General features: G+C 54.9%; 1 protein-coding gene across 8 annotated transcripts in view; it reads right to left on the bottom strand.

The window, feature by feature from the left end:
- The window catches only part of CEP164 (centrosomal protein 164), a 47111-nt gene continuing 20686 nt past the window's right edge, over window positions 1-26425 (bottom strand). For 3 of the 8 annotated variants that reach the window (XM_075116279.1, XM_075116282.1, XM_075116286.1), the window contains 21 exons: window positions 25968-26053; window positions 24181-24330; window positions 22020-22238; window positions 20612-20743; window positions 19679-19895; window positions 19021-19098; window positions 18634-18765; window positions 18233-18355; window positions 17519-17662; window positions 17296-17379; window positions 16378-16446; window positions 15874-16052; window positions 15212-15338; window positions 14717-14784; window positions 14328-14535; window positions 13520-13627; window positions 12292-12406; window positions 10689-11036; window positions 10159-10225; window positions 9511-9633; window positions 8187-8564 (listed from right to left, as the gene is read on the bottom strand). In XM_075116279.1, the coding sequence (XP_074972380.1) occupies window positions 8465-8564; window positions 9511-9633; window positions 10159-10225; window positions 10689-11036; window positions 12292-12406; window positions 13520-13627; window positions 14328-14535; window positions 14717-14784; window positions 15212-15338; window positions 15874-16052; window positions 16378-16446; window positions 17296-17379; window positions 17519-17662; window positions 18233-18355; window positions 18634-18765; window positions 19021-19098; window positions 19679-19895; window positions 20612-20743; window positions 22020-22238; window positions 24181-24330; window positions 25968-26053 (2877 nt within the window). In that variant the 3' untranslated portion in view covers window positions 8187-8464. Of the gene's footprint in view, window positions 107-8186; window positions 8565-9510; window positions 9634-10158; window positions 10226-10688; window positions 11037-12291; window positions 12407-13519; window positions 13628-14327; window positions 14536-14716; window positions 14785-15211; window positions 15339-15873; window positions 16053-16377; window positions 16447-17295; window positions 17380-17518; window positions 17663-18232; window positions 18356-18633; window positions 18766-19020; window positions 19099-19678; window positions 19896-20611; window positions 20744-22019; window positions 22242-24180; window positions 24331-25967; window positions 26054-26425 lie in introns of those variants that run through there. The other 5 variants (XM_075116284.1, XM_075116285.1, XM_075116281.1 and 2 more) reach the window with 4 other exon arrangements.

Below are 26425 nucleotides of genomic sequence, written 5' to 3'. Positions count from 1 at the left end.
TTCTGCTGCTGGTATCTCCTGAAGTGGGTCTGGATGGTGACAGCTGCCTTCTCGGAAGGATCGCTGAAGACCTTGCTCTCACCACTGGCGTCAGAGGTCATGTTGCCTGCAACAACAACCGAGCATCACCGTGAGCACAGGCGGTGCCCGTGGCCCTGAGGAGGGTCTGCTGAGCGGGGCAGGGCTCTGGCATCGCCCCCAGCACAGGGTGAGGCTGGCCGCCGCGTACCCCAGGCTCCCCGCAGCACACCCACAGGCAGGAGAGCTTCCCTCCATTGCAGAGGTGAAAGATGCTGGCGAGTCTGCAGCATGAAACCACGACTCCACCGGCTCACGGGGCGCATCGCCATGGCAGAGGGAGCCGGAGCAGCGACCAGGAGGCACAGAGAAGCCCAGCCTCCCTGGCAGCGCTAAGCCCTTTATTTACACAGCTTTACTCCCCAAAGACCCCAGCTTCCCCACATTTAATCACCAAGTATGAAACTCACTTACTTTCATACACACAAATAAGATTAGAAAAAAAGCCTGGCACTGTACAGCAATAAAGCTCTCACGCTGACAAATGGGCGCCCTCCCCCCGCCCCACGCTTAATGTGGCGTTAGGGAAGTATTGTGAAATTCAACAGGAACTGAATCAAAGCCACTCAGCAGTGCTCCTTTAAGCAAGTGCATCACTGCTAAGCACCCCCCGAGCAGCGATCAGAAATCCTGGTGCCAGATGCTGCTGTATAAACTCACTACTGTCACCTGAACCCATTTTTATTCACATCCTAAAAGAAATGGCTAAGTAAAAAGATACATAAAAAGAGGCCACACTGGGAATCGGCTCCCTCCTGCCCTGCTTAACAAGAGACACCAGCCATAAATCCTGCCCGCAGCAAAAATCACACAGCAGAGGCTGGGGAGCTGCCAGGCCAGGTACCCCCAAACTTGAGAGGTGAGCTTCATGAGGTTCACAGGGGCCAACAAGGCCAAAGCCAAGGTCCTGCACATGGGTCGGGGCAATCCCAAGCACAAAGACTGGGCAGGTAATGGGGCAGATAATGGCAGACTTGGGGGTGTTGGTTGAGGAGAACCTCAACATGACCCGGCAATGTGCGCTTGCAGCCCAGAAAGCCAACCGTACCCTGGGCTGCACCAAAAGAAGTGTGACCAGCGGGTCGAGGGAGGTGATGGTCCCCCTCTACTCTGCTCTAGTGGCACCCCGCATGGGGTGCTGCATCCAGCTCTGGAGCCCCCAGCGCAAGAAGGACAGGGACCTGTTGAGGCGGGTCCGGAGGAGGGCCACGAAGATGATCCGAGGGCTGGAGCCCCTCTCCTATGAAGATGGGCTGAGAGAGTTGGGGTTGTTCAGCCTGGAGAAGAGAAGGCTCCAGGCAGACCTTTTAGCAGCCTTCCAGTACCTGAATGGGGCCAACAAGAAAGCCGGAGAGGGGCTTTTTACAAGGACATGTAGCGACAGGACAAGGGGTGATGGCTTTAAACGGGAAGAGGGTAGATTCAGATTAGCTGTAAGGAGGAAGTCCTTCACTGTGAGGGCGGTGTGGCGCTGGCACAGGCTGCCCAGAGAGGCTGTGGCTGCCCCATCCCTGGAAGTGTTCAAGGCCAGGTTGGACGGGGCTTTGAGCAACCCGGCCTAGCGGAAGGTGTCCCTGCCCACGGCAGGGGGTTGGAACTAGATGGTTTTTAAGGCCCCTTCCAACACAGCCCATTCTGTGATGTGATGAAGTGCTGTACATTTGCAGGAACACACTCCTGGCCATGCAGCCTGCCAACAGCTCGGCAAGGAATACTCCTGCTGAAGGCGCTCAGCCCCGGCCGGGCCCATCAGTAACACCCTGCCGCTGCACCGACACAGTGCCGCCGGCAGCCCCGGGGACCTGCACTTACTCACGGGGCGGTGAAACCCCGAATCAGTGACCAGGCTGGCCAGAGATACTGCTCCGAGGAGAAGGAACGTCACAGCTGGCACCCTGCCCGCCCTGCCACGGCGGGCGCGCGGCAGCACCCGGCCCAGCGCCGCGCTGCCGGAGCATCGCTTTACCCGCCTTTATCCGCTTGGCACCCGGCTGCACTGAGAATAGAAGTGCGCAAATCCTCTTTGCTGAGCTCTTGACTGCAGCCAAGGGGGCACAGTCTTAGGGACACGAGCAAAGGGGAGGAAAGGGGGACAAATTCAGGGTCATTTTGCCAGGCCAGGGAGAAGAGGAAGGGGCCCTGTTTAGGGGGGGCAGGGACCCGTATGTCTCACTGGGGCAGGTTTCATGGGAAGAGGGAGGCAGGGATTTGCACACACACACACGCTGCTGGATATTCAGCCGTGCAACACTGGGGCCTTCACGTGCTGATACTACAGGTTTTAATGAGCATCTCACCATCCTATCGCTACTCACGTGCCCTCCCCGGGGTGGCAAGAAGGGCACCTTCCACGGGGAGGGGAATTGACTGAAAATACAGTGCAGCCAGCAAGCCATAGGCTGGGCTGGAGAGAAAGCTTTCCAAGAGGGCCTCCCTCCCACAGAGCTGACTTCCAAAATACATCCTAATGTCAGAGACAGATTTTTTTGGAAGACGAAAGAGGCCAAGAAGGGTCCAGGTACTGCAATCCCTGCTCTTCTGTTGTGTCCCACAGCCACAAGCATGAGTTTTGCCCATGACTCGGGCAGGGCTCCCTGCCTGCTCCACACTCACCTTTCTCTCCAGAAATCGAGTAGATGCTGTTGTGCCGAGAGCTCCTGCCTCTCTAGAAAGGTAGAGAACAAAAATATAAGGGAGTTTGTTACGTCTCAGGCAGAGGCAGCGAGAAGAGTTCCTTTCAGGCCAGCTGGGAAGCTCTGAAGGGACAGGGCTAGCTTCTCCAAGCTTTCTGCTATCCATTCCCTTTGGGGAACTTGAAAATACTTACTGTTGTTCCCTTAAAGAGCACTACAGAGCACTGATTAATTATTTTGCATTTGTGACAAGTCCTCCCAGGAGAAGCGGAAAAGAGCTCTGTATCAAAAATCAGATACGTGAGACGTGCTGGTAGCATCTTAGGACGTACATTGGCACAGGCTAGTGTCACTGGAGCTACATTTCAAATCAGCGTGGAGCGAGACTTGCTGGGTTCATTTCCTCAACTCCAGCCCTTACCGCAGCACTGCAGCACCTGGAACGTCAGTTCTGCTAGGGGATATTTTCATTCCTAAAAATAAGCGTGAATTTTTCCACAAGTACATGTCCTACATTTTTTCAGCTTATCCTGCTTCCTGGCATTGCTTTTTTCCATCTTTCAAGGGAAAAAAGCATCTCTCCCCTGTGCCCAAGCCTTCTGCTCCCAGCAGCCCGGTTGGTTAACAGAGGCGTGCTGCCCCTCCGCACCAGGCACTGCCCTCTCCCCCCCGCCGGTCGCCACGGCTGACCACCCGCAGGGAAAGCAGCCCTCACCTCGCTGTCCCGGCTGGTGCGGCGGCTCTGTGTCACGCACTGGATCTGCCAGGGCAGGGGCTGGTACACGAGGTACGGCAGGGGCTCCTCATGGAACAGGCTGGTCCCGAGCTGGGCGCGGGAAGGATTTGCAGCAGGTAAGAGGGTGGGAGGAGAAACACAAAGAGCAGCTCCTCCATGCGCCACCAGCCAGGCTGGTGCCGCCGCAAACATTTCCAGCCCAGCAAACGTTTCCGCTTTCTTTCTTCTCCCCAACAGAGAGCAGCCCTAGTCAGGAGAGAGTTTTCCTTCCTCCCCAACCCAAAGAGCTCTGAGACTCGACGTGCACGTCTGCAGCAGTCGCTTGCCAGACCGGGAAGCCCAAGCACCTGCGCTTGCTTCCTGCGCACGTGGGCACACCAGGAATCTGCCTTCTGCAAGGCTGCTGGTAACCTGCTAACGCTACGGTGACGGAAACTCGACTGTACTCCCAAGCCAACACCACGGGCGACTTGCTGAGGATGAGCACACCCAGCTCACCACCGCAGGGGTTCACGGCACAGCCAGAGCCGTGCTGGAGCAGGAGCCGGGGGCGTCCCCAGCCCACAGGAATGGCCGAGCCCACATCCCCCACTGCTCACCTCCTCCTCTAATACAATAAGCCACACGCTTCTAGAAGCAAAGAGAAAAACATTAAACCCTGCCTGCTGCCAGGCTGGCTCAGACTCACCTGCCCAAATGCTCTCACCACAAAAAACAGCGCTGTCATCAGGGTCGCCAGCATGGCTGGGGCTCCGAGGGGCTCCCTCCGCTCCGGGAAGTCAAAGCTCCGGGAGCGATGCACAGCGGTCCCCAAATAGCCAGGGACTGAACCGCCCCTTCTCCGGCAGGCAGGCTCCAAGCCCCTTAATGAGCTTACAGCTCGCGTTCGTCTTGGCAGAGTAATCGCACACTGTCCTTTTGCTCTTCTAATCGCTGAGTTTCTCCGACATATACAGCACTGGCATTCCAGGAAAAGCAAATCCCCTTCTCCGTGTACATACGCAGGCCGGTGTGCACGGACACGCACACACCCCACGCCTCAGAGCCACGGGCAGGGCAGACCTCCGCTGCTCGGGACTGCTTCTCAGCAGGGTTACAGCAAAGCCTCCCACACCCAGAAGGCACCGACAGGTCAGACAGGACTTTGGCTTCCTCAGAGCTGCCCTGTGCACAGCGGCTCCTTCACGAGGCGGGCAGGGGACCCATCCCCAAAAACTGCCTACCTGGGCAACGTGTGTTGCCATCAGAGACCTCCTCCAGTAGCTCTTACTGCTGCTCTCCAGCAGGCAAAGACACCCAAGTGCAGATCATGCACAGCAAAGACTGGGGTGATTCAAGGTTTGGTGGTGGTTTGTGTTTTTTTTTTTAAGGACGTGCCTCTATGAGCCTCCATTTCTGCATGACCCGCTGATCCACGTATCGTTCTCCCTGTGCCTCAGCAGTCCTCTGGCTCCAACAGCTTTCCTCCCCCAGCACGTACAGCAGCAATTCACGCTCCTTCCTTTCCAGCCCTCCCTCCTCAGGCAGGGCACGACCGCAGGCAGGAGCATCCCAGCCCGTGTCAGCGTGCCTCACACACCCTCTGACCACATTTGGCTGCCAGAGCTCAGAGCCTATCACGATCCCCCAGCATCCCCACTTCCCCATCCACCTGAGCCTAGGATTTCCAGTGAGCGACGTGCTGCGAAGCATCAGAGCTAGAAATATTAGGGCAGGTGTTGAACCTCCCCTCTCGGCACCGCTCCCGTCACTGGCCGCGTTACACATCTGTGGGCGCTCAGCCCTGCAGCGTCCCCAGCCAGGACACGTGCGGCGAATGCCCCATTTGGACAGAGACACCCTTCGCTGCGGTGCTTGGAGGCACAGGGCAAGCTGAGTCTTTCCTGGGAGACTACCTTAGGGGGAAAAAATCCCTACAGAGCAAACATGCACAGCCTGGAAGGGCTGCTGAGGGTGTCCCAGGGCTGTGGGAAGGAGGAGGGAAGGACCAAGCCATGGGAAGAGAGCAGCCTGCTTTCTGGCGAGAGCACCGTTCAGCGATCCCGCCGGCAGGACTCCAGCGAGCACGCTGCTGCAGCACAGCGCCTGGAACACCCCTTGGGGGAACATTCACGGCTGCTCCGAAGGAAATGGAGAAATCAGTAGCAACGGCCAATCTGCAGAGTTAGCTGCTCTCCCGCAACCAGGGAGGTGTTAAAATTGGCTCTGGAGCGAACGAAGCCCTGCTCCCCGCCAGCGCGCCACAGCTCTCCCCGTTTCCCAGGGAGGGCTCCCCGCCTGCTGCAGCGGAGACCTGAGCATCTTTGCCCGTCCCGCAGGCAGCCGCCTCCCGGGCACCCAGCGGAGCTGGCCTGGGACTGCTCCTGCCCACAGCCCATCCTGCAACCTTGGCATAAAGCCCCAGAGCGAGACAACCATTGTAACGCGACTGGATGACCATTTGATGAAAAGGGCAGGATACGGACCCGTGAAAAGCTGCCCTGCTGGCTGAGCACCCCATGAAGAATTGCTTTTGTAGTTTTGTATTTCAGCTTTTATCTGCCCCTTCATTTGCTACCCTGGCCAGCCACTTAATAGAATAATGATAATAGAGCCACAGTGGGCTGAAGTGGTCTTGGAAACTGCCAGGAGTGACCTTGACAAGACAAAACAGAGACAAGCGAGGGTAAGATGTGAAAGGTAAGCACAAGCTGGATATCTAGGGCCACAACAGAACATCTCACCAAGAAAAAGTAGAGCTACAAAGAGCCCCATCATACAAAACAGGCTCATGTTGATTTAATTTGCGTACAAACGCAGAAACAGCTGCTACCGCAGGTTTTACCAGGAAAAAGGAACATGTTTCACACGAAGTTATTGCTAAGAAAGCTAATACACACTTCTCCGAACGCAGACTGGAGCCAGCGATGCGGCCTTGGGCGCAGCATCTGCCAGGCTGACAGCCTCCCCACGCCGTACAAAGCCAGAACCGGAGGGTCCCTTCTAAAATACCTACCTGGCAGCACTGCCATGTGTCCCACCAACAGCCACGGAAGTAAAAGCAAAATCCCTACAGGCAGGGACTGGTGCAACCCACCAGTAGATGGGAAACCTGCCTTTTGATCCACCCCTTCCTACAGAGGGACTCCTCTGGGCAGCTGCCGTCCCTTGTGGGCATCTGAGGTCTTCCCCTTCAGCCAGAGCTGGTAGGAGCAGCGAGGATTTCCTCAGCAAGGACACCAGTAGTGAGACGGTCTCTACTGGCAGTGCCTGCAGAAGGAGTACGCTGCGCTTCGTTAGCAAGCGGAGGGTGGGAGGACATGGGCCTGACCAGAGGATCAGGCTGCCCCAGGGCAAAGGCTGGCCAAGTAAATAAAAAAATCCTAAGAAAATCCAAAAATAATACGTACAGACATGCCTAAGAGTTGCAGGATGACATTCAGCAAAACCGTATTTCTGTTTGTATGCAAACATTCCCCTGCCACGCTGAGTGTGAGCTGTTGCGGTGCTGTGCCAGTACACAACACCCGGGAAGCGAAGCAGGAGGGGGCTCCGCTTTACTCTGCCGCACATCGTTAGCCACGCCGAGGAACACAAACAGCACGAAAGGGTGCAAAGCAGCAGCTTTACCACCCTCCCTGCATCAGCCATCTCGAGAGAGAAGGGCTTTGAGGATGATTTTTCACAGATGGGATCCCTTGAAACACAGACTTCTTCATCAGGCAAAATGGCAAGTGGTTCAGCATTTTTTTAAAGCATAAAATATTTAAAGTCAGCTTGGAGGAAAGACTGACAAAGACAACCAAATACCACATTCCCCACTCAGCAGTACGAAAACCTCGCCCGGCGTCTCCCCGTTGGGTGGAGCAGTACCATCTGCCCGCTAACCACTCCGTGCATCCCAGCGGGGCGGTGACGTGCTCTGGATACAGCCTCTCCAGAGGAGCAGCGCTGCAGCCACCCGCGGTGCAAGCCACGAGCCCGCCGCTCGCAGCTGAGGCCCGGGACCTGCGCGTCCCGACACCTCAGCCAGGCTCTCCAGCCACGCGGAGCCGCCTCACCGCCTCATGAGTCGCGCTCTCCCGGGAGCCCAGCCAAGCTGCTGCGGGAGCAGCAAGGCCAGGCTCCAGGCTGGGCACCAAGGGCTCGGGTCTGCCTCCCCAGCCCTGCCGCGCAGGAGGAGACCCCAGCTGCTGAGCTCCGGCTCCCTCTCCCCGGGGCACGGGAGGACGCAGGTGGAGCTTCGTCTCGACACCCACACTAGGCTACGTTTCGGCACAGCGCCCGCACCAGCAGACTCCGCCCGCACTCCCCTGCCATCCCTGCTCCGCGTTGCCGCCGGCGCGTCGGTAGCGCGGGAGAAGCGCTCCCGTAGCACAAGCTGTGCCGCGCGGCTCTGGCCGGCGGGGCAGCACGGGGCAGCGGGGAGCGCTTGTCCAGGTCTGCCGTGAAAAGCCCCTCCTGGTTTAGTTCCTCTTGCTTCCACGCCAAAAGAGGAACGTTTCCCGAGAGTCAGACTCTGCCATTCCCCGCGTCGGTCCCCAGGCTCTGCAGCCATTTCGCTGCCCGTTCTCCCCTGCGCGCACACATGCCGGAGGGCCAGATGGCTTGGCCCACCTGCAATTAAGCATTTGCTGGGCATCAGTGTGGGCTCATTTCCTGACACATTTCCTCTAGCAGAGCCTCAGCTGGATTCACATCCTCCCCCTTGACCAGTTTTTCGACGCTCTCCATGATTCACAGCCCCGGCTCACAATCGCTGGAATACTAATGAAAGAAGTGTTGATTTATTGAAGCCCTGATAATTCACCACTGGATTAAACAGTCTATAAATTATATTTGGACACATTACAGGATTAGAAGAATCCCCCTGGGAAGTTCACTTCCTCCTTCCTCCACTCTCCTGTAAAGAGACTTCATTTCAAGGGCACAGCACAAAGACACAGCGGAGATGGCTGGGCATCACCGAAGCCCCGCGTATCCTTAGGGAGACCGCACAGGCCCTAGCCACGGTCTCTCCAGAGCCAAGTCCCACCTTTTAGTAATGGTACACTTTAATTTGTCTGTTTTCATCCAGTCCTAGCTGAAGGAGGCTGGGGCTGCTGGCAGGGGGCTTCTGCGTGCCTGGGAAGAGAGGTCTGGCAGCCGGGTGAAGGAAAAGCCTGGCTTACAGGGGGGCTTAGCACGCGTGAGCACAGCCAGCGGCCAGGACAGGGTAGCGAGGGGCAGGAGCCAGCCTTGCGCACACGTGCTGTACTTAGGCCGCTGCACCCAAGTCAAACGGGATTAGAGGGGGATTAGGGAATTCAAAGGAGCACCGTGCTCAGGACAGCACGTGCTAGCGGAGGCCCGAGGGATTTGCGGCTAATACCAGCGTGCACTGCAGAGGAGCTACTGACAGCCCCGGCACAATGCCGTTACAACGCCAGCCTGGAAACATCCCTGCTAATAGCGCTGAGAGGCGTCACTCATTTGATCCAACTGCATGCTACGACATGCCTCAAAACCGAGCCGGAGGCATGGCTCCGCCGGGGAGCCCCGGCCCTCCCTGCCCAGCCACGCGGCCGCCCCACGTGCCAGGTCCACGGGTCTGCAGGCGCCCTGGCCTCACGGAGAGGCTGCTCCCTCACCCCGGGCTGCTCAGCAGGGACTGCCCGTCGTAGCAAAGGCAGCCGTGCGGCCGGGGCTGTACCAACGGCACCAAAAGCAGGCCTCCGACACCCGGCCCCTGCTGCCTCCTCCGTTCTGCACTCTTCGGTTACCTTTTTCAGGGTCTGACATTGCCAGCTCCAACTGCTGCATACCCCAGCGAGCAGCGGCACTAAAGAGCATCGCAGCACACCTGCGGAAAGGGAAGAGACTTTCCCGGCCAGGTACAGCTCAAGGAAGAGCAAAGAGGTCACAGGTGCTCTAACTGCTAAACATCTTACTCCTTTGCAGAACCGGACACGAAAATGGAGGCTAAGGCTTCAAAACTGCTGTTCAATGCTTTAGTGCTCCCGATTCCCTCACCTCCTGCTGTCTCCTCCTGCCTGCCGCAGGAAGCCGGAATATGATTAGAGGCCAGACCCAGGCAAAGGATACACATGTGAATCCCTCTTGAAGTCTTCTAGCCACTTCTTGTTGGTCTCGATCATTCCTTGAATACTCATCTTGTCTGACTCGCAGCTCTGGAACTGGGAGTGCTGGAACAGCCGTATTTGCTCACTGTTGCGTGAGAGAAAGAGACAGTGTGAGTGGGAAAGATCTCGGCAGAAACAATCCTAGCAGTGACCAAGAAAATGACAGGCCACTACAGAAAGAGCCACAGTAACATAAAGCAACTCCTCTTGGCTCCAAGTCCTCTGCCCGCCCACACCAGAGAGGAAAGCCACAGCGGCCCCCTGCTGTCAGGCTGCTGTCCTCCTTTCTGTCTGGATGGCACCAGAAAGGTTTGGGTGGCAGCCCCCACTCCACCCCCCCCCACCAGCATCGCCCGGCACGGCACGGCCCAGCGCCGGCACCCTTGCACCTCATGGGTTATCAGCACAGCTCCGATGGCAGCTTCACTGTGGAAGCTACAGGGCAGCGCCCAGGACGTGGCAGTGCACAACTCCTACCATCTACCTTGGCTACTTAAGTAGGTAACAAAATCATAAGCTACATATTGTTATATGAAACAGGACCTATAAATCACTGCAGAGAAATAAAAGCGGCGCAATGAAGGAACAACTCAAGGAAAAAGACCCTTACTCTGCAGGTACATATCCCAGCTTGCTGTCCGGAGGCTTGGAACTACCACTGAGTGACGGGAACCCACCTGGAAAACGGACATTACATACAGGCCTCAAAAACATCAATAGCCTTTATATCTAGGTGCATTTGCTGTCCTATACTACGGACACGCTGTCCTTTTACGGGCTGAGCCACCTGCCGAGGACATAGCGGTGCCAAGGAGACCGACATGGTGAACCCTATCTGCAATTCACGTGAGGCTTCCAGGGCAGCAGGGCTGTCTCCGCTTTCGCTCCCATCTTTAATAACTGCTGCTTCTTCGGTGTATATTAAAGGCTGCACTGCTCCAGAGGCAGGATGACAAGATCAGCCATATGCTGCCCTTCCTGGAGCGAGGTTCTCGTTCTTTATCTCATTAGCACCCTTCCTGCCAGCAGCACCAGTGGATCCGGCCTTACCAGCATTGGAAGGTGAGCCGGTTAGAGCCTGCGGAGCTCTGACGTCAAAAGTCACGGGCAAGCAAGCAGATGGGTTAATAGCAGACTTACCTGGGAAATACTTGTGCCATTTCTCTGCCAGGATGCTGTCCACTGACTGCCCAGCTGCGAAAGAGCGACTAGAGCTCAGCCCAGTGCTCCAGGCCCACTGGTCTACCAGAGACACCCCGGCGGAGGGCACCAGGGAGCCACCTGCCTGAAGTCCTGCCAAGGAGGCGTACGTAGAAAGAGGGATGCCGTCGCAGGGCGTCGAGGTGAAGAGCGGAGACTGGCGGTTGTTCAGGGAGCCCAAGATGCCGAGGACTCCGTTCAGTTCACTAGTGATACGCTGCAGAGAGTCTGTCAAGTACTGGATCTTGTCCAGCTGGGGGGCAGGCCGTAAATCGGTTCTCAAATCAACTGGCAGAGGAGAGGGGAAGAAAGGGGTCACTGGGAAGGCAAGGGGGGCGCTGCCTCCCTGGTGGGAGACTCACTTCCCACCCTGCTTTGTGCTCCGAGCTGAGTTTGGTCAGCATGTGCCAAGTGGGATAGAGAGGCAAAACCTGGCTTTGCTTGCAGCCAGAGGAGATACCGACTGCCAAGGAGGATTTGTGCCTTGGAGGCTGCCTGGCCACAAGACAGCAAGGACAAGATCCTCCCGTGCTGCAAGAACGGGGCCTGCAGGACAAGCCTGGATATGCATTAGTGCGTGTGTTTCACCTCCCTGCTCCATCTCTGAGTTCTACCGCACCCTGTGCCACGCAACCACCAGCATAATGGTGGTTCCCTGGCAAATGGCAAACCCTTTCAAGAGCTGCACCTCCCGTGCTGGAACCCCCCACCACTGCACCCCGGCTCTCAGACGAGACCCTGGCACAGGCAATCATGCTTTACTTCGGTGGTCCGACCGCCCGCAACCTGAGCAGGAGGCAGAATGGATCGGTTACACCTCACACGCCCGTGAAAAGCAAAGCGCTCCCGCTAGGACCAACAGGACTGTGCTGATGCAAGGGCGCTCATCTTATGGCGAGAGAAAACCCTTAGGTTTCACGTGTGCCTGCAGATATTTTACTGATCAGGGTCAGAGAGACAACCCCACACTGGACAGATTGTCAGTCTGTTGCCATAGGGAGGTTCTCCTCATTTTCTTTAGGCTTCAGCCTTGCCAGCCCTTCTGCAAGCAGCGCAGCCCTCCTGCCTTCCTGGCTGTTCGTGGGGAGCCTTTCTTCCCACCTGCACAACTCCAGTTACAGGCAGCTGAAGGCAAACAACACAGCACAAGCAGCAGACAGAGGGAACTGCGGCAGCCTCTCATGCCAGGGGTGCGAGGAAGAGGAAGCCCGGACACCTGCAGAAGGGCAATGCAGTTCTGCAAGAGCAGAGGGAAGAGCTGAAGCCAGATTTTATAATCCACTCTAAAAACAAAGGAAGAGACTTAAAAGGCAAGTGCGCACAGATTCCATCCTCTCGTCTGCCACTACTGGCAGGAAATAAGTTTTTCACACACAACGTTATACACAGAGCAGCCCCGGTCGCGGATAGCAGGCCCGCCTTAGACACTAATGAGCACAAGTGAGACAACAGAAGGTGCATCAGAGGGGCCAGAGGGAAAGCCAGAATGAGGCCTACAGCATTACAAGTTGGGCGCAGTGTATCCAGCCAGTCAGGCACTCACATTTAGGCGGATGTAGATTTATGCTGGATGTGCTGTTTGTGTCCTCAGAGTTGCTGAGATCAAAAGTCACCATCTTCTTGCATGCAGCACTCCTCAGCGTATCTTCATCTGAAAGCTGGTTAAAAGAAGGAAAACAATGCCAACAACACCTGCTGTTCTGTCCCTGAAACATAAAAGCCACTGGAATACTGCCTACAGCTAGTCTACATGGGCTGGACTGCGCAGACAGGCATAAGCCAAGCAAAGGCAGCCTCATCTCCAGTCCCCGACAGCAAAATCTGCAAGTCAAGAGACTGCTCGCTCTCTGGAAGAAGCACAGGCCGTCACTGGAGGCCAGATCTAACAGCCACGTGAATGGGCCCTTCTAGGCAGAAGTCAAAGTGGTCTGTGCTTTAATGAAGCCTCAAGGCTCTCGCGTGGGCTGGGTTCTGTCTTTGCACCAAGGACAAGCGCTTGACCATCAACGGTCTTGTGCTCTTGCATCTGCTGCTGCTCTGCCTAAGGCCACGTGGTCCCAGGCAGAGCTGAACAGATTCCAAGGCTCGCCTTGGTCAGGAAAGCAGACTCGATCCTAGCTCACATGAGGTGACCTGCCCTTCTTTTCTCTAAGCTCAATTCACGCAGCTTTTCCAGGCTGCTTTCTGTATCTGCCCTGCAGCCACGCACTTAACAGTGAGTCCAGATGTCATCAGCAGAGGGGAGGCAGAATATTTGCCATCTTGACCAAGACATAGACAGTTAATAAGACATCTAACATTCCGTTGTGATGTTTTAGTTTACGTGGTAGGATACTTCAGCATATCGGCACTGACAGAGAATTTGTTTCCACCCTTGTGAGAAACAAGCTTCCCACGAGCCAGTGCACTCAGCAAGCTGCCACCGCGGAAGGAAGCCTCCATCCCAAACCCCAGCCCACATCTGTCCTGTTGGCTGCAGACGTACTGAATCCCGGGGCTCAGAGTTCAAGTAAGGTTGTCGTTCCCTCCACCCTGGAGACTAGCCTTCTCTCACCTACCGTTCTCAGACAGACCCGCCATTCTGCGCTCAGATTATGTTTCTAAAATGCAGCCCCGCTGGCAAACGCCAGTGTCTGGCCCCAGCTACGCAGCCCTCACAGGGACCCAAAGCCCTGCAGAGGCGCCAGCCTAGGGGAGGAGCCAGGAGCTCTGGGCTGGGTGGGAGCGCAGCTGGGCACGCCCAAGCTGCCCAAGGTGATGCTGGTGGTTACCTCTTCCAGCAGCGAGGACTCCAGCTGGCTTAGTTTCTCTTCTTTCTTCTTCAGCAGCACCTGCCCTTTCTGCATAGCCGACTTCATCTTGTCCAACTGCTTTGCTTCCTGCAGCGGATCAACAGCCAAGCCACGGAGGAAAATTAAACGGGAATGGCCGGAAATCATCTACATTAGTGGTCATGGTGACTTTCATTATCTGCAGGACGCGGGAATCCCTCTTTCCCTACCAAATGCTTTCCCCATTTTCTAGGCCCCAAGAGCTCCAACTAGTGACCAAGCCCCTGGAACCTAGCAAGCTGCTGAGCACCGGCTGCACTGCAGCGCCTGCTCCGTGCAGCGTTCCTAGCCCAACGCACGCACAGCGGAACAGAACCGAAACTGTTCGGCCATGCAACGCTCCGTTAGCTGTGGGCTATGCCTGCGCACCCGCGTGCCCTCGGCCGCTCATCTGATGCACGGTAACATGCGCTTCAAAGCCTAAGCTCGGTTCTCATTAAGCCCGTTCCTCAGGCACTGCACTTGCGCTGTGTTCCTGAACAGCCCTCTTCACCCTCCTGAAAAATCTAAGGCCTGGGAGGGGAAGGACCCTAACCCTTGTGTTATGATGAGGAAGACACAAGCAGGGACAAATGCCGCACATCTGACAGCAAAAGGCACGCGCGATGTGATTTCTGGGCGGACCGAACACCCACAGCTGCCGCCTGTCACTGCACCCGCAGAGCCAGGAACCGATCCCAGGGCTGTGGATTCATTGCTGCGGCCACGATGCCCGACATCTGAGCGCCGGCAGTGTCCAGCGACTCACCTCTTCCAGGTTCTTGCGCACACCCTCCAGGAGCTGGGAGCTGTCAGGATCCTGCACCACCTCCTGTGCTTTCCGCATATCTTGGCGCCACTGCTGCTTCGCAGCCTTCAGTGCCGTGTGCCTCTTCCTCATGGAGCGGGTCTGGCGCACCAGGAACTCCTTGGCATTCCTGATGGAGATCCCTTCTGCAGAGATGTAGCTCCTGACACTACGCGAAAGAGAGAGGCATGCTCCTGGCTTTGCGCTGGCTGTGCCATCCTGCAAGCCTCGCGCAGCACCCTCCCCAGACGCGCACCGGCAGCGCAATGCGCGTAACCCCAGCAAAAACATCAGCTTGGAAAACCAAAGCAAAACCAGCTTCCAGAGGCAGCTGGCATACGGATACTCACTGATCGAACTGGAAGTCGCTGTCCTCGTGGCTTGGAGAGGGTGGGGAAGCCGGCTCTCTGGACGAGTGCTGAGGAGTTCAAACATTTCAACGCCTAAGAAATACGTACGGGGAGCAGAACCCCAGGATCCCACACGCATCCAATCAGGAGCAAAAACCCGGAATGGCACCGCCACGGTGTATTGCCCACATCCAAGACCAGTGCCAGGGATGTTCTTTACGGGAATTTTAAAAAGCAACCAGGACATCTCTCTCCCTGACTCAAGCCCTGCTTTTGCCTCCAAGGGCACTCAGGTATCCAACACTCCTTTCCCCCCCAGCATTAACAGACAGAAGCCAACAAATGCTACCGGACATACTGATGTCCCCTGGCAAAGGAAAATGCGCCGCCGCTTCTCAAACACGTTCACGCAGAAGGAACACAAGCCAGGATTTTCAAGGGAGTTACAGCCTCAGATCTCACAAGGCAAACACCTTTACTGTGGGCTTTACTCACAGCTTGAATAGTTTCTCTCAGGTCTTCAACATGGAGCTCAGCTTTCCTTCTCGGAGACTCCACTCTTTCTTCTGCCTCCAGGTCTTTCAAAGTCTCCTGTTTGCTCCTGACAGCTGCCTCCAACTCACTGCCCCAAGAAAAGGCAACAGTGGCGGCACTTGATTAGACCCGTACTCTATCTGCAGCGGTGTCCAAAGTGACCTCCAGTGTCCAGGAGGGAAAGGGCCACAGGCGTGCAAGACACCACTGGTATCACATCTGCGGTGTGAAGTGTAACACGTGGCTGGGCAGGGAACCACGGCTTCACACCCTTACCCAGAAGCTCAGCTACCTTAGGGAAAATCTTTTCCTTGCATTTCAATGCCCCTCTCAAAGCATCTTGTTAATCTCACATGACAGATGTGGAGAGGACAAACAGATTAGCCTGAGAAGCGGAGGCAAAGGGACAGATTTGCACAGCGAGGTATTAGTAGCTCTGGAAACAGACCCCAGGACCTCCAAGCCCTCGACATGTGGTAAAACCACCATTTGGATTCTGAAGGAATATGGCCCAACACACAGGAGGCTCCGAGGTAAGGGAGAGCTCCAGGTTAGGTTAGAGGGGTTTCTGTTAGGGCATAGGGTGGCTTTTTTGCATTAGAGAAAATTTCTAATGCGCACACCTGATGCGTTTCTGCAGCCTCTGGCTTCGGGTCTGCAACAAGTCCACCTGGGCCTCCAGCTCAGCTTTCTGGTCCTGCAGCTCTTCAAAAGACCCGCGCAGTTGCCGGATGGACTCAAGGAGGCTGGCGTGCTCCTTCCTATGCTCCTCTAGGCGGAGCTGAGAAGCTAAAGCAGCTTCCTAGAAGAAAACCAAAAAATCCTTGCACTAACTTCCCCAAACCAACGTGAAAGGCACACAACATGCAAGAGGCTTGCTACTCGCGCAGTTCACGGGAGGTCCCAGAGCTACAAATGCACTAACGCCACGTGCCAGTCCTGGAAGGGCAGGACTATGTCCTCTCTTTGGGAAACAGCTCAGAGCTATTCACGCTCCCAGCAGGATGGCACTCCAGGCTGAGGCAGGGAGGGACTTTCAAGACTCAAAATTTAGAAGCAACAATCTAGCGCGTTCCCCTCGCCCCCAGAAGACAAGCAGCACCTCACCAGAGCTAAAACATACATACATCTCTTTCTAGCTCAGTCCGCCTGTCTTCATCCAGCAGCTGCTGCCTTTTCTTTCTCAGAGACTCCTCCTATGTACAGATGAGGAAGTAGGTGTCAGAGCGAGGAGGCTGCTGATGCTGAGCGGCGCGTGAAGTACAGAGGCCGGGCCTGAGTCTCCAGACCATTTCAAAACACCTGAGAATGGTCGTCAGTTTTGCTTTATTCCCTGCCTCACGCACGCACTCAGGATCCCCTGGCTTTATTTGATTTCAAGTGAGAAGCTGGAACTATTTCCATTCCTATGGGAAGAACCCCCCTTCCTGCTCAGCGGCAAGAGGATTCAAGGCACATGGCCATTTCTGCAGGATCTTTCTTTTGTGAAGCCTCTCGTTGCCTCCAGCTTCTCTCCACCTTTTTACTTCCTCACTCCAGTGCTGCTTGGAAAGGAAGGGCTGACAGAAGCAAGGTTATCCACAGCCCTTGGCACAGGCCAGGGCTTCGAGATCTGGCAGGCAAGAGCATCAGCCAGTGATTTTTGCCAGCTCCACAGGAGGGTTTGGAACACTTCCCTCTCCCACTCTTCTGCCCAAGATCCAGAAACACTCATTCCTTTTTCGCGGCAGCAGGCAAAAGAGGAGGGAAATCGGAAAGGGACTGACTACAATCCGAAGTTACGCTGAGCAGGACATGCTGCCTTGAAAGGCTTTTATGATGTTACAGCTGCCTCCCAAAGCACTGACTTTCCCTGCAAACATCAACGTGAGCCCATACCACGAGGAAGGCGTAGCCCTGCTCTGCCTTGTGATGGAAGATTTACCTGTAACTTGGACGGCAGCAAAATCCCTGGCTGAGCACTTGTGAAGAGTCCCCAGCGAGGAAGCGGCCAGAGGAGCAGCACAGGCTGGGAAACCTCTGCCAGCCCAACAGGGCAGACTCACCTGGCTAAGGAGCTGCACTGATCTGGCTTGGACATTCTTCATGCGCATTTCAAGCTCATTCTCTGAATCCTGGAGTTTTCTTTCCTGCACAGAGATGCTGAGTTAAAGAGAGAATGGTACAAGACTCACCAGGCGAAGCTCTGCCACCAGCAGGAACAATGAAAACTGGCCATCCCCAAGCAGCCAAGCCACAGCAAACTGCTAGGCAAAGCGTCCTCCTCACCTTCTCCCTATGCCTGTGCTGCAACGCCGTAAGCCGCTCATCCAGCTCTGCCCGCAGAGCTTTCACCTCCGCTTCGTGAAGCTGTCGGAGGCGCACCATCTCACTTCGCAGGCCTTCAAACAGCTCCGCTCTTTGCTTTCTCTCCTGTTTGTTGCAAAACACAAATAAGAACAGCGTCTGAGCGAAGCACAGGGTTCTCCAGCAAGCCAACATGAACACCCAGGACGCGCATCCTCTGGAAAGGCAGCCTTCCACGCAGCAGCTCCTGAGTAAACACCAGGTGCAGCACATCAACACCTCCTGCTTACAGGGACCACATTGTTAAGGGAATGGCTCAGGGAAGAAGAAACAACCCATGAAACCAGGGTTTTGTCACACAATGCTGACTGTAGGGTCTGAAATGGGAGGCAGAAGGCTTCCCAGAACGGGCACCTGCAAAAATGTGAACAACCTTCTCTCGTACAGAGGTCCACGAACACACACAGAAGTTGCCTGCACAGAGGATATTTCGACAGCTTATCCTTATAACCCTAGCCGAAATTCACTTCAGATCACGTCAACAATGCCCAGTTCTCCTAGCAGAAAGGAGATTTCCAATTCTAGGAGTGGCTGAGACAGGCAAGCCTGGCAAGCAGCCGTGCCAGCCCAGGTACAGCCCAGCTGAGCGAGCCACGGCAGTCACCTCCCAGATTCACTGCTCTCCCCCAGCAGTACCTCCTCCTCATACTGATCCCGAAGCCGTGCGAGGACCTCCTGGTGCTCCTCTTTCATCCTCTCCATCTTCCTCTCATGGTCTTTTTCCACTTCATGGCGTTTCTCTCTCATAAGCTCGCTGAGCTGCAGGGAGAACATGGAAAGATATTTCCCCAACCTACAGCGCTGCGCTATGGTGGCCTCCCAAGAGATCAGCCTCTCACATGAGCAGAGGGACTGAAGTTCAGAGTACCTTCTAAGTGGGCTCAGGCCGTGGCCTGGGTGGTACAAAGCACCCTGGCGAGGTGAGGTGCTGCAGGGGTGTCCTTTCCCCTAAGGCAGGGGATGTGGCCTCTCCGACCTCACCACGCATCCAAGGAGAGAGGGTGAAGAACCTTCAGCAACCCAAGATGAGTACTTGCCTCGTGTTCGTATTCCGTTACTTGATACGCTTTTTGCTGTACTTTCCGCTCTGCTCTCTGCAAGTCGTCACGCAGCCGAGCCTCCTCGCTCCTCTGTGCCTCTGCTATCTGGGTTTGCAGGCTGGAAATGACCTGCCATGAAAGCCGCCCACAGAGACTTGTCACCCTTCTGACAAGATCCATTTAGTGCCCTCCTACAGACAGCAAGCACCACGCCGGAGACCGGCGTGTGCAGTCTCACCACCCCCTACTTGGAGCATGTCCAAATGCTGAGCTAGACGAGAACCACGTTTAGGAAGTGGAAAAAAAATGACGCCACCCTCCCTGGCCACCTTTGGTGGCAGTGTGGGAAAAAACCATTTCCGTTCTAGGGCCACCATCTTTTACCTTACGATGCTTCTCTTCTGAGGCAGATTTCAGCTGCTGGAGCTCAGTCGCAAACTGTTTCTCTAGCTCTTCTACTGCCTATGGGAACATGCGCAAGACAGACCGCTGGGAAAGCTCTATTTGCGGGGACGGGCTGCACAAGATGCATTCGCAATTCCCATCCATCCAGAAGCATCGAAAAAGCTCAACGGTAAACCCCTCTCCAACTGGATTACCACAAGGTGCCTTTACTCTCTGTGTGCTTTCCCTCCCTCCTCAACAGATCTCAGGGATGCTGTGCTGGAAGGCCTGCAGACTGCCTCCATTCAAGAACTTCAAACTCTCTGGATGACTACAGCAGCAGCCAAAGGGGTATTCTGATCTATAAAATGGCTCACTTTCGCTTGGCCAAGACACACAGTGGCCTGTCTTTTCTTCAGATGCAACGTGGCCATTTAAATAATACTTTAATCACCGCTGAAATAAGTATTGGGGGAGACCTCCTCCCCACCTCAGCCGTGCCTCTAAGAGCACGCCTAACATCTTTCCTTTACGTTTAAGGCAGGCATTATTAAATCACGTGCAGGCATTATTTCATCTCAACACTTCAGCATTGCAAGGCAAGCCAGGTCAGCATGAACAGCCCGGGTCTGGCCCTAGCTGGCAATAAACATCTCACCTTCTTCTTTTCCCCGTCTAATCTCTCCTTAAGCTCACTCAGGAATTGCTCCTTCTCTTGTTCCAGCCCGATCATCTCTTTCTGCTGAGCTTCCTCTATTTCCAGCTTCATTTCCTCCAAAACAAGCTGCTGCTGCTTCTCCAGGCTCTCCTTCTCCATTACCTTCAGGGATTCCCACTCTTCTCTTAGTTTCTGCAGCGCGACCTCTTGCTCCGCCCTGGTAGGTTTGCAACGAGAGCAGAGACAAAAGCAAGTCAGAATTTGGTACCTGACTGCTGGGCCCCACGTGGGAGCCAGAGCTGACAGCGGACGCTGCTGTAGGAGAGGACACGCAAGCCACAAGAAACTGAGAACCACGGCATGCAGATCCACAAGTGGCTCAAGTAAGGCCTTGGCAATATAGAGCGAAGCAGGCAGGTGGAGACGTACCTGTCAGCTACGTAAAAAAGAAATAGCCAAATGTAAGTTTTCCCGCGTCTGCCTTTTCTGCCTCCCCCGTTGTTTTACCAGGCCTTAAGAGCCGTTACACAGAGGCAGCCACTCAAACCAAGGCACGCCGCCGAGTGCAGCTACCCTTGTACATGTCATTCCTTTCACCTACGTGCCCCTGAGTTGCGCCTGGTCCAACCCTACAGCAACACCCCTCTCGGCACACTTCCGTACTACCTGCTTATTTCCCAAAATCTGATCAGCTCTGAGGCAGCGGAGCTGCTACGTTAGGGTCCGTCGGCTTTACCTTCTACCAACAGACGGCTCCCCAGCACGTAGGGCATCACAGTTAGCGCCTCGTACTTCCTGCCGAGGCAGGGTACCGGCTACGGGAGGCTCAGGCAGGCTAGTACCTCCACTTCGAGCGGCTGCTGGTGGCATGCAAATGCTTTCCTGCCAAACCGCAGAGTTTGTGTCCCCAGGGACGGCAGCAACACTTTTTACCTTAACTTCTCCTTCTCTGCCTCAGTCTCCGAGGTGATTTTGGCTCGCAGCTTTGCAAGTCTCTCGGTCTCTTCTTTTCTGACACGCAACTCTTCCTCCTCAGAAACCTTTGCCAAATTTTCTTTTAGCGTCCTGAGACATGAGCAACCGGGGAAAAAAACAAGAGAAAAAAAGAAAAAAAGGAAAAGTTCAGGAGGCTTTAATACCTTCAAACCACTCCCAAGGCCTATAGATCAGCTGCTGCTCCCACTAGCTGTGCCTGCCCGAGTGATGCATTTCCAGGGCTCCAGGCCATTCATTCTCCTCCACACCTTCAGAACCTGGCTGCTGGCTCCGGAGCCACAGCCCCCGAGCACCCAACTTCTGCGCTCCGTTTTTAAAATGCACTATATCATCACAGGTGGCACTTGGGTGTTTTTTTTCCCTGGTAAATGAAATCAACTCCTATCAAATGAAAGCAGGCTCCCGGCCAAGGTACCTGGATGCATTAGTACACCTGTAAGCTGCAGATTTTTGTGTAACACCCTTTTTACTACTGCTTTATTACTGCATAGACATTTTTCCCTTCAGGTGCAATTTCTGCATCTTCCTTTGCACCCAAGACAGCATTCCTGGGACATGTCGTGTCAAGATACAGTTTCTGGCCGGCTCAGTGTGCTAAGAACATAGGCCACCTGAAATGAAATACAAGCCTTGAGAGACCAATCCCCCCAGGGAGAGGACACAGTTCCCAGCGCTGCGCTGCTCCCTGGATTGCTATTAGGTCCTCGTGCACTGGCCGGGTTTCGCACAGACATCCGTGCCCTATTCCTTAAAGGCTTGTTTGGAAGTCCCTCTGTCAAACGTACAGCACCAGAGTTTCAGTGCGCCTCTGGGGTAACCTCATCTCCTCTAATGCTCCAATTTCCCGTCCTGTTACTACCATTTAGCCCCGGATTTGAGTACCTGCCAGGTGGTAAAGCTCCACGCACTGAACTGGAAGCTTTTCCCAGGTTAGCCATAAGAGGCAGGTTCAGAGCTCGGAAAGCTGCATGTGTATTGAACCAGAGCTCGTCTTGCAAGACATGGGAAGATACTCTCTTGCCTGTATTGGAACGCGCTTTCCTGAGGCTCACTGTGCTCTCCACACATCTGCTTTAAGCACTTACAGCACTGATAGCAGACCACTATTCATTTCCAGATGTGCAGACCCTCACGCACAGGATTGTCCCTGCCAGGCAGAGAGTCCCGTACTCCTCCTCCCCAGAAGCCTTGTTCTGGCCTCCTTTGCCCACAACTCCACAAAGCAGCGCCACTTTCAAGGTGGTGGCCTGTAACAGCACAAGCCCGTGGCCACCAGCAATGAAACTGCAGCTAGGAAAGGCTCACAGGAGGAATAGCAGGAAGATGGAGTAAAAGAGGAATGCACCTGAGGGATTTCTCTTTTTGCTGATGAAGCTTCTGAGCTTCCTCCTCCTCCTGCTGCCTCATCTCCTCCTGGAACTGCTGAATTTTCTCCTTTTTTGCTTGCAATAAATGCATTTTCTCTTGCTCGAGTTCCAGCTCCAGCTCCTTGGCTATTCCCTCCAGGGATTCTTCACTAGGCTCATTCAAGGACTGCTCGTGTTTGATCTCCTTCTCAGGTTGCCTACTAAAAAGAGAAAGCTCCTTTGGCAAAAGGGTGACAGAAAACTGAATAACATGAAAGAACAGCAACACCCCGCCAAACGGTGTGAACTCCAAACCAAAAGCCTCAGAGCCACCTACTCTAGAAGCTTCGCTGTCAGCACAGGGGACGGACGTGCAGAATCCCCATGGGACTGCAGCCACCGCAGCGTAGACGGCTGGGGGGCGCAGAGGCAGAAGACAAGCTTGCTACAGGAAAGCACTCTACAAGGCTGTTGGGGAACACGCAGCACATGCTTAAGCTTTTGAGCAGCACGTTTTCTCAGGTAGCAGCTCGGGGATGCCCCCACGCGCTGCTGGTGGGCCCTCTCGTTGACTCCCAGAGAAACTCTGACGAATTATTAACCGCCGCCCCAGCGGCGTTCGGGTCTGGAACAGCCCGTATTTTGGCCCACTAGAGCTCACCTCGCAGGGGCAACACAGTCTCACTTCACGAAGGGTCTAGCAGCTAGGAAACGCTGGCTAGGGCTGCCAGGCACAAAAGCAGATGCAACCGGTACCTGTTTTCAGCCCAGGGACTGGCAGCGCGCTTCTGATGGACCAGATATTTTTCTGCAATTGCAATCTAAAGTGCGCTGGGAGTTTGCCAGCTCTAGGCAACAGAAAACCCCAAGTGCTCCAAAAATTCAAACCCAATCTGTTTCTAATTAAGTTTTTTTCAGACGGAGCAGCAAAATTGTAAGGTCTGAGAGAGGCTGAAGGGGAAGGAGGGGAAAATGAAGATTAGTCTAGGGAAAGACTTTTTATTCTTTGCTAGTGAAAGCCGGAGCAGCAAGGTCTCATCATGCTCTGAGACTGCTAGCATAAGGCAGAAGGGCTTCTGTTTTGCCAGGAATCTGCGAAATAACAGCCTCAGTAACATAGCCTTGAGTCAAAAGGGGAAAAGTCACCTATGCAGCCATTAGTAAAAAGAACAAGACAGAGGAAAGAGCCGTCGGATTCTGGGAAAATCCCGCTTCACTAGTGCTCCCCCGTAACGGTACATGCTCTAGGCCCAGCTGCAGAGACGCCCACAGAAGGTGTCCTTTACCAGGCTGCTCTGCAAAGCAATTCCGCCACTTCCACCTTTTTAATCACGTACTTCCTTTTGCCCCAGTTCTTGCTTCAAAAGGCATCCAGCCAACACACGCACAGTTACACAACTCCATACAATTCCTAATAGAAAAAGGGAGATGCTGCGCTGGTCTCGGCATCAAAGAGCGCTTCTCGACCACTTTGTCCTGGGAGACACACTGCCTGTTTTTTCCAGTTGCATCTGCTGATCTCTCATTTGACACAGAAAGCAAAGTCAGCACAATCGCTTCTACTGAGATCTTCTCTCGCAGTGGAACTGCGGGTACGTATCTGCAAAGACCACCAATTTAGTACCGCAATAGACCACTGGCTTTTGCAGGGAACCTGAGCTCTGCCATCCTGCGCTCTGGCCTTATTATCTCAAAGCAACCGATGTTCCCAGTGACTGTAGAAGAGGGGTGATTGGCTGGGTTTTGTTGTCGTCCCCCCCGACCCCAGCACCTCTCAGCAGGGGAAATCAGGAGCCTGTGTGAGCGCGTTTATCAAAGGAGGGCGAATGCTTGCAGCCTCGTTAGCGACACTGGTAGAAAGGAGGCTTTTCCAAGTACAAAGCAAGCGGCTCTTTCTCTGTACCACGGAGCCCTGCACCACAGACCCCAAGGGCCGAGCTGCTGTTCTCGCCCTCCGCGGTACAGACTGCTCACTTGGCACTCTTGCCAGCGAAACAGCTGCTTGGCTTTGCATATGGAGACGTTCGAGCTCTGCTGTGCCCGCCAAACCGCGTCTCCTAGTGTGCTGACTTCACACGCTAACTTCAAACACCACCAAGGGGAACAAAAGGACAAAAGCTGCTATGCTTACATCACCGGGGACTTAACTGAAGCCCTTACGCTTTCTGCGGGGCAGCAAGCTCCTCCGGATTGATTAGGCTATCCGGCGATCCCTCCTCCGGCTCCTGGGCCACGGCCGCCTCCTGATCGGGATTTTTTAAAGCAAAACACTTCTCTTCTGACGTTTCGCAAGCACTTTGATCCCTCTCACTTTGCAGCACAAAAAAAAAAGGTAACAGAAGACCGGATTAACAGAGATCAGATTCTCGTGGCTGCTGCAGCTACACAAGACAGAGGAAAGACGGGACACGCAGCTGTTGTAGATGGACACCAAGCCATGCCTGCCAACGGGACCCGTTTGTCCAACGTGGCGCTGCCAAAGGCACGGCCAAGCTCCAAACCGTGGTCGCCACCTCAGGCCCTGCCGGGCTAACAGGCAGCTGAGGAGTTAGTGGGTGTCAGCCTCAAAATACCGAACCCCCTCCCTGGGTTACCCCCCTCTCTTTCCAAGTCCTTGGAGAACTTCCCCAAGATACGTCAGCCCTATCAGCAATACTCTCGCTGTTGTCCAAGTCACTGACGGAAGTATTGGCAGGCATGCTTACATCTACAGCCCTACTTCATCTTGAAGGTACAGAGAAGAGAGACAAGGCAAGCACGAGCTAGCTTTACAGGCAGAGAGGAGGAGAGGATGCACAGCTGGGAAGCAGGTACCAAGTGATAAGGAGACAATTCCTGCAGGCAGAACACATTTTCAGGGACCTTCACATGAACAGCTCCTCTGAAAACAAGGCTGCAAATCCCAAGTGCATGCAGCCAGTCATTAGGATGGACTGCAGCGTCTCCTGTTCACGAGTTTCCCTGGCACAGGCAACAGCTTCTTGGTTCCCAGTGCCCCAGAGTAAATGTAACTCTGTGTGGAGGCTGAGAGTTTTGACACGATTCATCTCTAAGCGCTACGTACTGCAGCTCTCAGAGAGTGAGGAAGGGGCTCGAGAGAGCACGGGGCTCACTGCTCAGCACAGTATTTCAACTGTTTTAAACGAGTTGCCACAAACAGACTGAAAATAGCTTCCCTAGACAGTCTAGTCCTCACAGTAACTAAGGGTTTGGAAACCAGCATTGCTCTTGGGGTAACAACTGGTGCACTCGAGCAAGTTGTCCACATACCAGGACGGAAAATAGCTTCATGCTTACACCTGGTCAAGCAGTGACTTGCTCTAGGCCACCTCTATGGGAGGAAGCGGAAGGGAACCGTTCACATTGCAGCGGGACTCCCCTGCCATCAGTAACAGGCACCGGGCTGGCCGCGGGAGCCTTCAGCTCCAGGCTCTGCCCAGTGAAGGGCTGGCAGCCTGCCGGCCCAGCGCTGACCGAGACTGGAGGCTGCCTCAGAACCAGGAGGAAGGTCTGTCATCGGGCGATGGCCAGTGGCTAAGTGGTTAAACGCCACCGAGCACACCACACAACGTTACCAGGTTCAGACCATCTTGGCAAGAGCGTGACTTTAAGAGCCTTAGAGGAAAGTCAGAGAGCTGTAAGGGAAACAGAAGCCAGCTCCACATCTGGGGCAGACTGAGGGAAAAGAAAGGCAGGCAGTTTTGCTGCCTACCCAGCCAGAAGCTGAACCAAAGCTGACATCTGCCCAGACGGTACTAAGGAGGTGGCAGGAGAAGTGAGAGGATTAGTGGGAACGACCCTGCGAGAAGCTGCAGCACCTTGGGGTGCTCTACAGGGGACGCCTGTAGAGGTTACAGTGACCAGAGCAGAGCAGGGGCGGACAAACAGGAAAGTCATCCGGAGCTAGAGCTGTCTACGCCTCCTTTGTTACTCTGTTTGTACCATACCTCTCAGCAGCTTTTGTTCTTTTGCTCTGCTCTTCCTCTATACTGGCTTTGCTTTGGTCTTTTTCCTCTTCTCCCAGCTCCTGGGCCTGCAGGTAAAAGCAAACAGTGTGGAGTTTGCTGGCTCCTTCACCACCAGAGCCTCCCAGGACCTTACAGTGGTTCTGCTGAAGGGCAGTGCCGCTCTGGTCCAGCACATCAGCGCCGAACAAACAGCACCCACAGGCTGCTCCAGAACGCCCAGCTGAATGTGCCAGCCTCCTCTCGTGCAGGTAGACAAGGGGCTCAAAAGGTCAGAGGAACGCCTTGCGGGAATGGTTCCAGCAGCACAAGGGAGAGGCCTGGGAGCTCAGCCCTCCAGGCTCTGCTAGGTTACGGTCCCGGGGCTGCTTTTTCAACAGGGAGGATGAACTCCCTGCCAGCGCTCAGCACTCTGGGCACGGGTTGCATTTTTTCCTGAA

The sequence above is a fragment of the Phalacrocorax aristotelis genome, chromosome 22 (assembly GCF_949628215.1).
Source record: "Phalacrocorax aristotelis chromosome 22, bGulAri2.1, whole genome shotgun sequence".
NCBI classification, from domain to species: Eukaryota; Metazoa; Chordata; class Aves; order Suliformes; family Phalacrocoracidae; genus Phalacrocorax; species Phalacrocorax aristotelis.
The sequence above is the reverse complement of the archived record's forward strand: the minus strand, read 5'-3'. Positions and strand labels throughout refer to the sequence as shown.